The sequence below is a fragment of the Salmo salar genome, chromosome ssa16, assembly GCF_905237065.1.
Source record: "Salmo salar chromosome ssa16, Ssal_v3.1, whole genome shotgun sequence".
In the NCBI taxonomy this organism is placed as follows: Eukaryota; Metazoa; Chordata; class Actinopteri; order Salmoniformes; family Salmonidae; genus Salmo; species Salmo salar.
Genome location: NC_059457.1, coordinates 81,017,049 through 81,031,885, shown reverse-complemented (window position 1 = coordinate 81,031,885; position 14,837 = coordinate 81,017,049). Strand labels below are relative to the sequence as shown.

General features: G+C 48.1%; 1 protein-coding gene across 2 annotated transcripts in view; it reads left to right on the top strand.

Annotated features, from left to right (window-relative positions):
- LOC106574937 (receptor tyrosine-protein kinase erbB-4) overlaps positions 1-14,572 on the top strand; it is a 687,167-nt gene extending 672,595 nt beyond the window's left edge. For both annotated transcript variants that reach the window (XM_045698122.1, XM_045698121.1), the window contains exons 24-27: positions 1,414-1,511; positions 3,635-3,805; positions 7,357-7,669; positions 11,009-14,572. In XM_045698122.1, the coding sequence (XP_045554078.1) occupies positions 1,414-1,511; positions 3,635-3,805; positions 7,357-7,669; positions 11,009-11,919 (1,493 nt within the window). In that variant the 3' untranslated portion in view covers positions 11,920-14,572. The remainder of the gene's footprint in view (positions 1-1,413; positions 1,512-3,634; positions 3,806-7,356; positions 7,670-11,008) is intronic.
- Positions 14,573-14,837: the final 265 nt, after the last annotated feature.

Genomic DNA, 14,837 nt, shown 5'->3' with positions numbered 1-14,837 from the left:
TATATATATATATATATATATAGGATACAGCTTGTCTGATCAACCGCCAGCCTGATATATATATATAGGATACAGCTTGTCTGGTCAACCGCCAGCCTGATATATATATAGGATACAGCTTGTCTGGTCGACCGCCCTTCAGCTCGCCCCATTGCACTCATAAAGACTGGCAGGAAGAGAAGGAGAGAGGGAGGGAGTGAGAAAGAGAGACAGAATATCCAGTGAATGTGACCTGTAGCAGTCATGCACACTGCACTGTGCTAACACACTCTAGATGCCCTGTGATGTTGAGTGACTTGGACACCCCAGAGATTTGTAATCCCCATGCTCTCACTCATCATACCCACAATGCAATGCAGCAACCCCCCCCCCCCTGTTCCAACTGACAGCTCCTGGCTTCTGCCCCACTCCTGTCATGTCATCCACATGAACAGAAAGAGAGTCTGTATGTGTGTGTGTGTGTGTGTGTGTGTGTGTGTGTGTGTGTGTGTGTGTGTGTGTGTGTGTGTGTGTGTGTGTGTGTGTGTGTGTGTGTGTGTGTGTTCATACAAGCATTTCACTACAATAACATCTGCTAACATATGTGTATGTGACCAATAACAATTCATTAGATGTGTTTTTGTGAAACATGAACACGTACGTGCACCCACCAATCCACTCACACACACACATACTCTTGCACACACACACACACACACACACACACACACACACACACACACACACACACACACACACACACACACACACACACACACACACATGTCTCTCTCGCTCTGTTGCTCTATCTCTTTCTCTCTCTGTGTGTCTCTTTGTCTCTCTCTTTTTGTCTCTTTCTTTATCTCTCCCTCTCTCTTTGTCTCTCTCTTTGTCTCTCTCTCTTCATCTCTCTCTCTCTTTCTTTTTCTCTCTCTCTCGCTCTCTCTCTCTCTCTGTCTCTTTCTCTCTCTCTCTATCTCTCTCTTCCTCTCTCTCTCTGTCTCCCTCTCTCTCTCTCTCTCTCTCTCTCTCTCTCTCTCTCTCTCTCTCTAACACTATCTACTGTACATTGTCTCAGGTCAGCCAATGACTGAATGGTATTTCATGTTATTCTAAGATTCAGGGTGATTCTGTTATTTGGTATCAGCAGTCACCATGGTGACCAGTGAACACTATTCCTCTGGGACTCAAATGTACACAACGTACTAAAAGCCTTTTAGTGGGCCTGAATGAGCAGTACACAGTATTAGAGATAGCAACAGGGCACCTTAGCATTCAGAGGACGTTGTTACTACACGTTGTTACTACCTGAGGTAGGGGTTCCATCCCCAGGCCTATCCCCTGTTTTTACTCCTGATCTGTATCCCTTTCTTTTTCCTTACTATCTAAATCAAACGTGTTCTTTTATAACAAGCTGTGTCTCCTTTCTTCCAGGCTGGATGATAGACGCAGACAGCAGGCCCAAGTTCAAGGAGCTGGCTGCAGAGTTGTGTAGGATGGCCCGGGATCCCCAGAGATACCTGGTCATCCAGGTACGGCTCAGCCCTGCTCTCTCTCTCTGTTTGATCTACTGGTGGATGAGACACAAGGCAGTACAGTCCACTCCTGAGAAATGCATGAAAACCCTGTTTAGGAGTATTGCAGTTCGCTGATCTTAAATATTTCCTTTTTACTCTGCATATCTGCGTACTCTGGTGTAATGCACATGTCCACAACAGACTCAAGCTATTGTAAAAAGCAGGATCATGTTGAGCAAGTAGACAGTTGAGGCATACTCTGCCTGAACTTGACCAATTCCAAATCAAATCAAAACAAATTGTATTTTTCACATCCGCTGAATACCTTACAGTGAAATGCTTACTTACAAGCCCTTAACTAACAATGCAGTTTTACGAAAAATAATTGTTAAGTGAAAATAGATAAGTAAAAAATATAATAAAAATTACAATTAATTAAAGAGCAGCAGTAAAATAACAAGAGCGAGGCTCTGTACAGGGGGTACAGAGTCAATGTGCGGGGGAACAGGTTAGTCGAGGTAATTGAGGTAGTATGTACATGTAGGTAGAGTTAAAGTGACTATGCATAGATAATAAACAGAGAGTAGCAGCAGCGGGGTGTGGGGGGGCGATGACAATGCAAATAATCTGGGTAGCCATTTGATTAGCTGTTCAGGGGTAGAAGCTGGGATCGGACCCTTTTTTTCAATGTTTGCCTAAAACGACATACCCAAATCTAACAGCCTGTAGCTCAGGACCTGAAGCAAGGATACACATATTCTTAATACCATTTGAAAGGAAACACTTTGAAGTGGAAATGTGAAATTATTGTAGGAGAATATAATCTGGGAAAATATAATAATGATTTTCTTTTACTTATTTATCCTCTTTGAAATGCAAGAGAAAGGCCATAATATAATATTGCAGTTTAGGCGCAATTTAGATTTTGGCCACTAGATGGCAGCAGTGTATGTGCAAAGTTTCAGACTGATCCAGTGACGCATTGCAATACATCAGAAAATGTTTTTTCAAGTCTGCCCAAATGTGCCGAATTGGTCAATTGATACATTTTCAAGTACATAACTATAGAGAACATACAAAAATGATATGGTAATACAGTTTACACACTCCCAGGAAAGTCATATATGATGGAAAATTAGCTTCCCTTTTATTTATTTTTATTTTTTGATTTCACCTTTATTTAACCAGGTAGGCCAGCTCAGAACAAGTTCTCATTTACACCTGCAACCTGGCCAAGATAAAGCAAAGCAGTGCGACACAAACAACAACACGGAGTTACACATGGAATAAACAAATGTACAGTCAATAACACAATAGAAAAAGCCTATACACAGTGTGTGCAAATGGCATGAGGAGGTAAGGCAATAAATAGGCCATAGTAGCAAAGTAATTACAATTTAGTAGATTAACACTGGAGTGATAGATGAGCAGATGATGATGTGCAAGTAGAAATAATGGTGTACAAAAGAGCAGAAAAGTAAATAAAAACAATATGGGGATGAGGTAGGTAGATTGGATGGGCTATTTACAGATGGGCTGTGTACAGCTGCAGTGATCAGTAAGCTGCTCAGATAGCTGCTGCTTAAAGTTAGTGAGAAAAGACACATCGAGATGGCCGGGCAGGGTGGGTGTGGGGCCAGATACAGCAGGCGTTCAAGCTTTAGAACCCAGTTCCTACATTTGAATATAAAAATTGATTTTATCAAACAAAACTACGCTACATTTTATCTCTGGGACCCTCAGGATGACAAATCGGAGCAAGATTAATGAATGTAAGTACATTATTTATCTTCAGAGTTGAATGTATCAAACCAGTTGCCGTTATAAAAGTTTTTTGTTGTTGTGCACTCTCCTCAAACAAACAATAGCATGGTATTTTTTCACTGTAATAGCTACTGTAAATTGGACAGTGCAGTTAGATTAACAATAATTGAAGCTTTCTGCCCATATAAGACATGTCTATGTCCTGGGAAATGTTCTTGTTACTTACAACGATATGCTAATAACATTAGCATATGTTAGCGCAACCGTCCCAAATGTTGGTGTTGCGCAGCAAAACATTTAGCTACGGTGTGCTCTACTGAACACAACCCAGTAGACGGTAATGTGATGTTGTGTATCTGTGTTTCTTAACTCAGGGGGATGACCGTATGAAGCTGCCCAGCCCCAATGACAGTAAGTTCTTCCAGAGCCTGTTGGATGAGGAGGATGTGGAGGACTTTATGGATGCTGAGGAGTACCTGGTTCCCCATCACTTTAACATGCCTCCACTATCATACACAGCCAGGCTCCGCGTCGACTCCAACAGGGTAGGTAGAAGCACACACTTGTGCACGCACGCACGCACGCAAGCACACACACACACACACACACACACACACACACACACACACACACACACACACACACACACACACACACACACACACACGCACAGAAACAACACCCCACACACACACACACATGCACAGAAATGCCACCCCCACACACACACATACAGAAACATCCACACACACACACACACACACACACACACAGACACACACATGCAAAGAAACATCCACACACACACACTCAAATTAACACACAACCACACACACATACTATCCACAACAAGTAAATTGTGATGTAATTCCTCCTCTCTTTTCCTCGATGTCCTATCAGCCTCAGAAAGTAACACACCCTACCTCCACTTCCATCTGATTTCCATTCATCCAGACAGTCCTTCTCCCTCTCTCTCTGTCCCAGTGTATCTCCTTCAGTTCTTCTCCCTCTCTCTCTCTCTCTCTCTCTCTCTCTCTCTCTCTGTCCCAGTGTATCTCCTCCAGTTCTTCTCTCTCTCTCTCTCTGTCCCAGTATATCTCCTTCAGTTCTTCTCCCTCTCTCTCTGTCCCAGTGTATCTCCTCCAGTTCTTCTCTCTCTCTCTCTCTCTGTCCCAGTGTATCTCCTTCAGTTCTTCTCTCTCTCTCTCTCTCTGTCCCAGTATATCTCCTCCAGTTCTTCTCTCTCTGTCCCAGTGTATCTCCTCCAGTTCTTCTCCCTCTCTCTCTCTGTCCCAGTGTATCTCCTCCAGTTCTTCTCTCTCTCTCTCTGTCCCAGTGTATCTCCTCCAGTTCTTCTCTCTCTCTCTCTGTCCCAGTGTATCTCCTCCAGTTCTTCTCTCTCTCTCTCTGTCCCAGTGTATCTCCTCCAGTTCTTCTCTCTCTCTCTCTGTCCCAGTATATCTCCTCCAGTTCTTCTCTCTCTGTCCCAGTGTATCTCCTCCAGTTCTTCTCTCTCTCTCTCTGTCCCAGTGTATCTCCTCCAGTTCTTCTCTCTCTCTCTCTCTGTCCCAGTGTATCTCCTTCAGTTCTTCTCTCTCTCTGTCCCAGTGTATCTCCTCCAGTTCTTCTCTCTCTCTCTCTGTCCCAGTGTATCTCCTCCAGTTCTTCTCTCTCTCTCTCTGTCCCAGTATATCTCCTCCAGTTCTTCTCTCTCTGTCCCAGTGTATCTCCTCCAGTTCTTCTCTCTCTCTCTCTGTCCCAGTGTATTTCCTCCAGTTCTTCTCTCTCTCTCTCTGTCCCAGTGTATCTCCTTCAGTTCTTCTCCCTCTCTGTCCCAGTGTATCTCCTTCAGTTCTTCTCCCTCTCTCTCTGTCCCAGTGTATCTCCTTCAGTTCTTTTCCCTCTCTCTCTCTGTCCCAGTGTATCTCCTCCAGTTCTTCTCCCTCTCACTCTGTCCCAGTATATCTCCTCCAGTTCTTCTCCCTCTCTCTCTGTCCCAGTGTATCTCCTTCAGTTCTTCTCCCTCTCACTCTGTCCCAGTATATCTCCTCCAGTTCTTCTCCCTCTCTCTCTGTCCCAGTATATCTCCTCCAGTTCTTCTCCCTCTCTCTCTGTCCCAGTGTATCTCCTCCAGTTCTTCTCCCTCTCACTCTGTCCCAGTATATCTCCTCCAGTTCTTCTCCCTCTCTCTCTGTCCCAGTGTATCTCCTCCAGTTCTTCTCTCTCTCTCTCTGTCCCAGTGTATTTCCTCCAGTTCTTCTCTCTCTCTCTCTGTCCCAGTGTATCTCCTCCAGTTCTTCTCCCTCTCTCTCTGTCCCAGTGTATCTCCTTCAGTTCTTCTCCCTCTCTCTCTGTCCCAGTGTATCTCCTTCAGTTCTTTTCCCTCTCTCTCTCTGTCCCAGTGTATCTCCTCCAGTTCTTCTCCCTCTCACTCTGTCCCAGTATATCTCCTCCAGTTCTTCTCCCTCTCTCTCTGTCCCAGTGTATCTCCTTCAGTTCTTCTCCCTCTCTCTCTCTGTCCCAGTGTATCTCCTCCTGTTCTTCTCCCTCTCTCTCTGTCCCAGTGTATCTCCTCCAGTTCTTCTCCCTCTCTCTCTGTCCCAGTGTATCTCCTTCAGTTCTTCTCCCTCTCTCTCTCTGTCCCAGTATATCTCCTCCAGTTCTCTCTCTCTCTCTCTCTCTCTCTCTCTCTCTCTCTCTCTCTCTCTCTCTCTCTCTCTCTCTCTCTCTATCCCAGTATATCTCCTCCAGCTATTCTCCATCTCTGTGTCCCAGTGTGTCACCTCCGACCCTGGCCTCTTTATCCATCCGCTCTCCAGGCCTCCTGTTTCATTTCGCCGGCCTCCGTGTGTAAATAGCAGCCTCTCTACTAAAGCGCCGCCACCGTTTGCTCAGAGACTATGAGTCCTGGGCTTGGCTATTTACACTGCCGCTCGACACCGCTCTGCCTCGACCACGCTCCTGCATCTCATATTGACTGTGTGCCCGTGTGCTCTCATGCTGGCGGTCATGCCATGGCCCTGGGGACCTGGACACAGGCACCCACACATCTGATATGTCAAAGGTCAATCTTCTGACTGAAACACTTTTTCATTATGCAGTCAAACAGTCTAGGACTATGAATAGGACAGGGAGTCATGGGAGAAAATTGCAAAGTGAAATATGTTCACTTTGAATTGGAACACTGGCTCCGCTGGCACAGTGAATAAAATAGACTAGCTAGGATGTGTCCCAAATGGCCCCCCTTGCCTATACAGTGCACTTCTTTTGAGTTGTTTTGAGTTCTGGTCAGAAGTAGTGCACTATAAAGGGAATAGGGTGCCATTTGGGACAGAGTTTAATTCTGACTAATTTGCTGTTCTGATTGAACCTCACCGGAGGAGAGGATAATGGGGGCCTTTTAAAAACTTGACGGGAGAGAGGGATGAATAGAGAGGTTGGGCTGGAGGAGGAGAGGAGAAGAGATGATTGCAGAGCGATGGAGTGATGGAGAGAGGACAGAGGGAATAGGTGGGTGGGAGTGAGAGGCCGGCCCCCAGGATTTCTCCCCCCCTCTCTCTCCCTCTGTGGCTTCCCAGAAGGTGACTAATATTAGCAGTAAAACATTGCGGGCAGGTGAATCGCTTTCTAGTAGAAACTCTGGCAAGCTGGCCCAGCTCTAATAGCTTGGAGCTATCCTGGAAAATATCAGGAAATATACTTGCCCTATAAGTCATGTAATATGTTTGTTGTTGTTATTGTTGTTGTTCCTAGGGGTCAGGTTTTTAAATACCAACTCTGTTTTTTCCTCCTTCTTTCTTAGAGACCTTTGAACCAAACTATACCCTGGAAATCAGCCACAGATACATTTAATTCACATGTTGGTTCATGGAATCAAATGTTTTCTCTCGTAACTCTGGTCCAGATTTGATTTCAGAGTAACTATACAGGTCCTCTCTTGTAAGAGATGTTCATCTCAATGAGAATAATAAACTAGATTAAATAAATGAAAAACATCCTTGATTTGTAAGAGCGGCTTTGTAAAATTAGCGTTAGTCCTCCTACATTGGAGTTAATGTGTTCCTCTCACATTGTCCCTTCTCCCCTCTTTCCCCAGAACCAGTTTGGGTACCGGGACGGTTCAGGCTCGACCCCTGAGGAGGGCCTGGCATCGGGAGCGTCCCCGGCTTGTGTCTCCTCTCCAGATCCTGCAGGTACGCAGGGGGCAGCCCTGGACGCCCTGGAGGACCAGCGCTGCAACGGCACGCTGCACAAGAAGAAGACCCAGACAAGGCCCGGGGCAGAGGACAACAACGGGCAGCGCTACAGTGCCGACCCTACCGTGTTCCTGGGGGACCGGGGTGTGGGGCCCCGGGGGGACACGGACGAGGATGGCTACATGACCCCCATGAAGGATAAGACCTCATCAGGTAGGTAGACCATCTGTGGCTGGCTTAGTCCTGAACTAAAAAACATGCACAATGAAGAATCTCCATTGGAATAGCTAGGCTTATCTGTGTCCTGGAAACCCAAGCCTAGATCCTAGACAGATCTAGACCTAAGAGTCAACGTCTAGACACGCCTGAAGCTAGGAGACACTTACTAGACGTAAGACAGCTTGTCAGTTCAACCAGTTACTCCTATGAGGGCTCAGTGAAAAGAGCGTAGCTTTGTTTGATCCTTTGAAGCCGGGTGGAAAAACAGAACACTTCAACAGTTCAACACCAGTTTAACACCAGTTTAACAGGACCTAGTTTTCTGTAGCAGGGGTAGTGTCTTGCTCTGTAGTGGTAGGGCCTGCACCACTTCATTCAAAACCTTCATTCACTACTATAGTCACTGTACCTCTGTCTCTAACCTCTCTGGACAATAGCCTACTGTACTAGTTTTAGCATAACAGTATGATTCTACATTGTTCTACATCTTTAGATTGCCATTATATTGTTCGCTGACTCTGAGCATTGTAAACACCAGCTTTAGCTTAGATATTACTACTTCAGGCTTTGATCATAGGCTGTTTTCACTCTGTCAGTCTCATGCAACTTTGATTTGTGGAGAAGCTGGAAATAAAACTAAAACCAGAGAAACAAAACTGATGCAGTGTCAGGGTCTGAAGGAGTGGAGGGGCGGAGGGGTGGAGGGGCGGAGGGGTAGAGGAGTGGAGGAGTGGAGGAGTGGAGTGGAGGGGTGGAGGAGTGGAGTGGAGGGGTAGAGGAGTGGATGAGTGGAGGAGTAGAGGGGTAGAGGAGTGGAGGAGTAGAGGGGTAGAGGAGTGGAGGAGTGGAGGGGTAGAGGGGTAGAGGAGTGGAGGGGTAGAGGAGTAGAGGAGTGGAGGAGTGGAGGGGTAGAGGAGTGGAGGGGTAGAGGAGTGGAGTGGAGGAGTGGAGGAGTGGAGGAGTAGAGGAGTGGAGGAGTGGAGGAGTGGATGAGTGGAGGGGTGGAGGAGTGGAGGAGTAGAGGAGTGGAGTGACGGTTGAGCACCAGAGTGGAGTAGGGGAATGGAGGAATGGAGGGGTAGAGGAGTGGAGGGGTGGAGGAGTGGAGGGGTAGAGGAGTGGAGTGGAGTGGAGGGGTAGAGGGGTAGAGGAGTGGAGTGGAGTGGAGGGGTAGAGGAGTGGGGTGGTGGGGTAGAGGGATAGAGGAGTGGAGGGGTAGAGGAGTGGAGGGGTAGAGGAGTGGAGGAGTGGAGGAGTGGAGGAGTGGAGGGGTGGAGGGGCGGATGAGTGGAGGAGTAGAGGGGTAGAGGAGTGGAGGGGTGGAGGGGTAGAGGAGTGGAGTGGAGGAGTCGAGGAGTGGAGGAGTAGAGGAGTGGAGGAGTGGAGGGGTAGAGGAGTGGATGAGTGGAGGGGTGGAGGAGTGGAGGAGTAGAGGAGTGGAGTGACGGTTGAGCACCAGAGTGGAGTAGGGGAATGGAGGAATGGAGGGGTAGAGGAGTGGAGGGGTGGAGGAGTGGAGGGGTAGAGGAGTGGAGTGGAGGGGTAGAGGGATAGAGGAGTGGAGTGGAGGGGTAGAGGAGTGGAGGAGTGGAGTGGAGGGGTAAAGGGATAGAGGAGTGGAGGGGTAGAGGAGTGGAGGAGTGGGGTAGAGGGATAGAGGAGTGGAGTGGAGGGGTAGAGGAGTGGAGTGGTGTGGTAGAGGGATAGAGGAGTGGAGTGGAGGGGGAGTGGAGTGGAGGGGTAGATGAGTAGAGGAGGGGAGGGGTAGAGGAGTGGAGGGGTGGAGGGGTAGAGGAGTGGAGTGGAGGAGTGGAGTGGAGGAGTAGAGGAGTGGAGTAGTAAAGGAGTGGAGGGGTGGAGGAGTGGATGAGTGGAGGGGTGGAGGGGTGGAGGAGTAGAGGAGTGGAGGAGTAAAGGAGTGGAGGAGTGGAGGGGTGGAGGAGTGGAGGAGTGGATGAGTGGATGAGTGGAGGGGTGGAGGAGTAGAGGAGTGGAGTGGCGGTTGAGCACCAGAGTGGAGTAGGGGAATGGAGGAATGGAGGGGTGGAGGAATGAAGTGGAGGGGTGGATGGGTAGATGAGTGGAGTGGAGGGTTAGAGGGGTGGAGGAGTGGAGGGGTAGAGGAGTGGAGTGGAGGGGTAGAGGAGTGGAGTGGAGGGGTAGAGGAGTGGGGTGGTGGGGTAGAGGGATAGAGGAGTGGAGTGGAGGGGTAGAGGATTGGAGTAGTGGAGTGGAGGGGTAAAGGGATAGAGGAGTGGAGGGGTAGAGGAGTGGGATAGAGGGATAGAGGAGTGGAGTGGAGGGGTAGAGGAGTGGAGTGGTGTGGTAGAGGGATAGAGGAGTGGAGTGGAGGGGTAGAGGAGTGGAGTGGAGGGGTAGAGGGATAGAGGAGTGGTGGGGTAGAGGGATAGAGGAGTGGAGGGGTAGAGGGATAGAGGAGTGGAGTGGAGGGGTAGAGGAGTGGAGTGGAGGGGTAGAGGAGTGGAGTGGTGTGGTAGAGGGATAGAGGAGTGGAGTGGAGGGGTAGAGGAGTGGAGTGGAGGGGTAGAGGGATAGAGGAGTGGTGGGGTAGAGGGATAGAGGAGTGGAGGGGTAGAGGGATAGAGGAGTGGAGGGGTAGAGGGATAGAGGAGTGGAGTGGATGGGGTAGAGGAGTGGAGTGGAGGGGTAGAGGAGTGGAGTGGAGGGGTAGAGGAGTGGAGTGGAGGGGTAGAGGAGTGGAGTGGAGGGGTAGAGGAGTGGAGGGGTAGAGGGATAGAGGAGTGGAGGGGTAGAGGGATAGAGGAGTGGAGTGGATGGGATAGAGGAGTGGAGTGGATGGGGTAGAGGAGTGGAGTGGATGGGGTAGAGGAGTGGAGTGGAGGGGTAGAGGAGTGGAGGGGTAGAGGGATAGAGGAGTGGAGGGGTAGAGGGATAGAGGAGTGGAGTGGATGGGGTAGAGGAGTGGAGTGGATGGGGTAGAGGAGTGGAGTGGAGGGGTAGAGGAGTGGAGTGGATGGGGTAGAGGAGTGGAGTGGAGGGGTAGAGGAGTGGAAGAGTGGAGGAGCGTGAAACAGATAGATTCCACCCCATACTATTATAGTGTCTGTCAGGCAGCAGTACAGAACTGGAGCTGCTGGTTCCCCTCAGGCTGCTGGGAGAGGAGACTGCCAAGGAAAGGGTTGGCAAGGTGGCCTTCAGGCCTTGATGTGGATCTGCTCAGTGATCTTTGGTGAACTATCCTCTTCTCATTTTCTCTCTCTTGCTCTTCTTTCTCTCTCTCTCTCTCACGTTATTTATTGTTTTATCTCTTTCTTTCTCTCTATCTCTATCTCTCTCTCTCCTTCTCTCTAGACTATCTGAAACCGATCGAGGAGAACCCATTCGTGGCGCGGCGCAAGAATGGCGAGGTCCACGCGCTGGACAACCCGGCCTACCACAGCACACCCAACAGCAAGCCCACGGGGGCCGAAGACGAGTACATCAACGAGCCTCTCTACCTCAACACCTTCCACAACCCGGGAGACCTGGTCCTGAGAAAGAACGGTGGTCTCCCATCGCAGAGTACAGCCTCGACTATCAGTACAGGCTCCTATCCCCAACTCACCATCCAGACTGGCCTTCCTTACTACCCCGTTGTACCGACAGAGAGCTCCCCTTCTGGGCTGCAGGGAGGCTGCCATCACCCACCGCCGGGTCACCACATTCACAAGCTCCACAGTGTTGGTGTCAAACCTGGCCACTCGGCCCTATCTGGCAACTCACCACAACGGACCCACCTGGGCCTTCAGGGACACCAGTCCCACCTAATCCAGTGTGGTGGTGGGCCCTCTGCCACCCAGGTTTACCACCCTGAAAGGTCAAGTGTCAAGAAAGGTCCCATTTCCACATCAGCGCCCGAGGACCAGAGAAGTGTTATACCAGCCTACCAGGGGCACACCACCCACCCTGGCAGTGTACTGAAGCAGGGACAGGGGCACCAGGCGGGAGGCAAACCAGCAGGCAAGAAGCTCAAGGTGACCTTTGACAATCCAGAGTACTGGCAGCACAGCCTGCCACCCAAGCCGTTGAACAGCGCTACAAACCAGGCAGGCAGCACCCTTGAGGCGGGAACCACCAATGGAAAGTTGTTCTACAAACGGAATGGCTGCATCAGGCCGGTGGTGGCCGAAACCCCCGAGTACCTATCAGAGTTCTCGTCCAATCCCAAGCCGGGCACGGTTCTGCCCCCTCCCCCGTACCGACAGAGGAACACAGTGGTATAGAAGTGAGGTCCCAACCCACCTTCCTCCAGCTCCTGGACCAGCCAGTACCCAGCCTTCTCCGGTTCCTCTGTCCCTTCCTCAGTCCTTCAAACAGTCACGAGAGCCTCCCCAAAACCCCCTCCCCACGACATCCCACCATCCATCACCTGCGCTAACTAGCTAACTAGCTAGCGTTCTCCAGAGAAGGAGCTAGCAGACCCTACTCAGAGTGCCACCAACCAACACACTACCAGGCTCCACCTCCTTATCTCCACTCTAGCCCCTAACTGGTACAGTAACAACAGTAATAACTGCTCTAGGTAAAGACCAGTGCTAGCCATGTTAACCTCTGACGCTGTACATAAGCTGGACTGGCAGCGGTGGTGGTGTTTGTGAAAGGAGCATCGAGGAACCACACAATATGGAGGCAGTATGACCATATGTACTGTTCTCTACACAGACATGGATGGTGTCAGGACTCTCAGGACGGTACGAGGGAACCACGATGAGGAACGCAGACGGACAGGCAGAAGCGTGTCGACTAGGGGTGTTATACCGAGCACAGTGTTTTGCATGACTGTTGTTGCGACAAAATGAACTGGAGAGAGAGAGAGATGGAAAGACAACCAACCACTAATGTATGTTGAAATGTTCCTCACAAAGGAGCTACATATTGTAGATATTGCATCACCATCACTTCAGTGTTACTCACCTCTTACAGTATTTAAGGTAACTAACTCTGTGGTGACCAAGCCTTGTACCATTTTCAACATGTATTATTTAATGTTTACTCTATTTAATTTTCACAATTATTTATATAATGTGTTAAAAACGTCAGCTACTTACCTGTATGTACAACGCAGGTCATCCATTGGATAATGTTTGTGGGTGTGGCATTCACTGTTACGTTGTTCACTTGAAAGAGCTTATCACGTCTAAACTACTGTAAGTCATGTAGGTAGCTTAACTTGAAAGAGCTTATCATGTCTAAACTACTGTAAATCATGTAGGTAGCTTAACTTGAAAGAGCTTATTACGTCTAAACTACTGTAAACCATGTGGGTAGCTTAACTTGAAAGAGCTTATCACGTCTAAACTACTGTAAACCATGTGGGTAGCTTAACTTGAAAGAGCTTATCACGTCTAAACTACTGTAAACCATGTGGGTAGCTTAACTTGAAAGCTCTTATCAAGTCTAAACTACTGTAAACCATGTGGGTAGCTTAACTTGAAAGCTCTTATCACGTCTAAACTATTGTAAACCACGTGGGAAGCTTAACTTGAAAGCTCTTATCACGTCTAAACTACTGTAAACCACGTGGGAAGCTTAACTTGAAAGCTCTTATCACGTCTAAACTACTGTAAACCACGTGGGAAGCTTAACTTGAAAGCTCTTATCACGTCTAAACTATTGTAAACCACGTGGGTAGCTTAACTTGAAAGCTCTTATCACGTCTAAACTACTGTAAACCATGTGGGTAGCTTAACTTGAAAGAGCTTATTACGTCTAAACTACTGTAAACCATGTGGGTAGCTTAACTTGAACTTAACAAGTCTAAACTACTGTAAACCATGTGGGTAGCTTAACTTGAAAGCTCTTATCAAGTCTAAACTACTGTAAACCATGTGGGTAGCTTAACTTGAAAGCTCTTATCACGTCTAAACTATTGTAAACCACGTGGGAAGCTTAACTTGAAAGCTCTTATCACGTCTAAACTACTGTAAACCACGTGGGAAGCTTAACTTGAAAGCTCTTATCACGTCTAAACTACTGTAAACCACGTGGGTAGCTTAACTTGAAAGCTCTTATCACATCTAAACTACTGTAAACCATGTGGGTAGCTTAACTTGAAAGAGCTTATTACGTCTAAACTACTGTAAACCATGTGGGTAGCTTAACTTGAACTTAACAAGTCTAAACTACTGTAAGTCATGTAGGTAGCTTAACTTGAAAGAGCTTATTATGTCTGAACTACTGTAAACCATTTGGGTAGCTTAACTTGAAAGCTCTTATCAAGTCTAAACTACTGTAAACCATGTGGGTAGCTTAACTTGAAAGCTCTTATCACGTCTAAACTACTGTAAACCACGTGGGAAGCTTAACTTGAAAGCTCTTATCACGTCTAAACTACTGTAAACCACGTGGGTAGCTTAACTTGAAAGCTCTCATCATGTCTAAACTACTGTAAACCACGTGGGAAGCTTAACTTGAAAGCTCTTATCACGTCTAAACTACTGTAAACCACGTGGGAAGCTTAACTTGAAAGCTCTTATCACGTCTAAACTACTGTAAACCACGTGGGTAGCTTAACTTGAAAGCTCTTATCATGTCTAAACTACTGTAAACCATGTGGACAGCTTTACAAATAACTCTGTAAAAGTTCCTTTATCACTGGCTTCAATGGAATGACATAGGATTTTTTCTCAATGTCTCGGAAGAGATTCATCACTGCGAGGAAATTAAGCTATGCAGATTGTAGCCTGACACAGGGATACAGAGTTTGTAGTAACAGTTTGCAATGCAAATGAGAGGATAATGAGGAGGACTGCTGTAGCATGAAAAATAGTCTCCGTTATAACTCGCTACGGTCTGCATAATGACCAGTGGCTGAGACACAGAGAGAGGAGGTGGAGGGTGTCCTAGTGGAGGCCTGGATGAGCGACAGATTCCATAGAGACAGATTCACATGGAGGGAGGGAGGGAGGGAGGGAGGGAGGGAGGGAGGGAGGGAGGGAGGGAGGGAGGGAGGGAGGGAGGGAGGGAGGGAGGGGGGGTGTGTGGTTGAGGTTAACCACAGAGCTAGTCCTCTTAGAGGTAGTGGTTTACCACAGAAAGTCTAGAGGTAGTAGTTTAACCACAGAACTAGTCCTCTATAGAGGTAGTGGTTTAACCACAGAACTAGTCATCTATAGAGGTAGTAGTTTAACCACAGAACTAG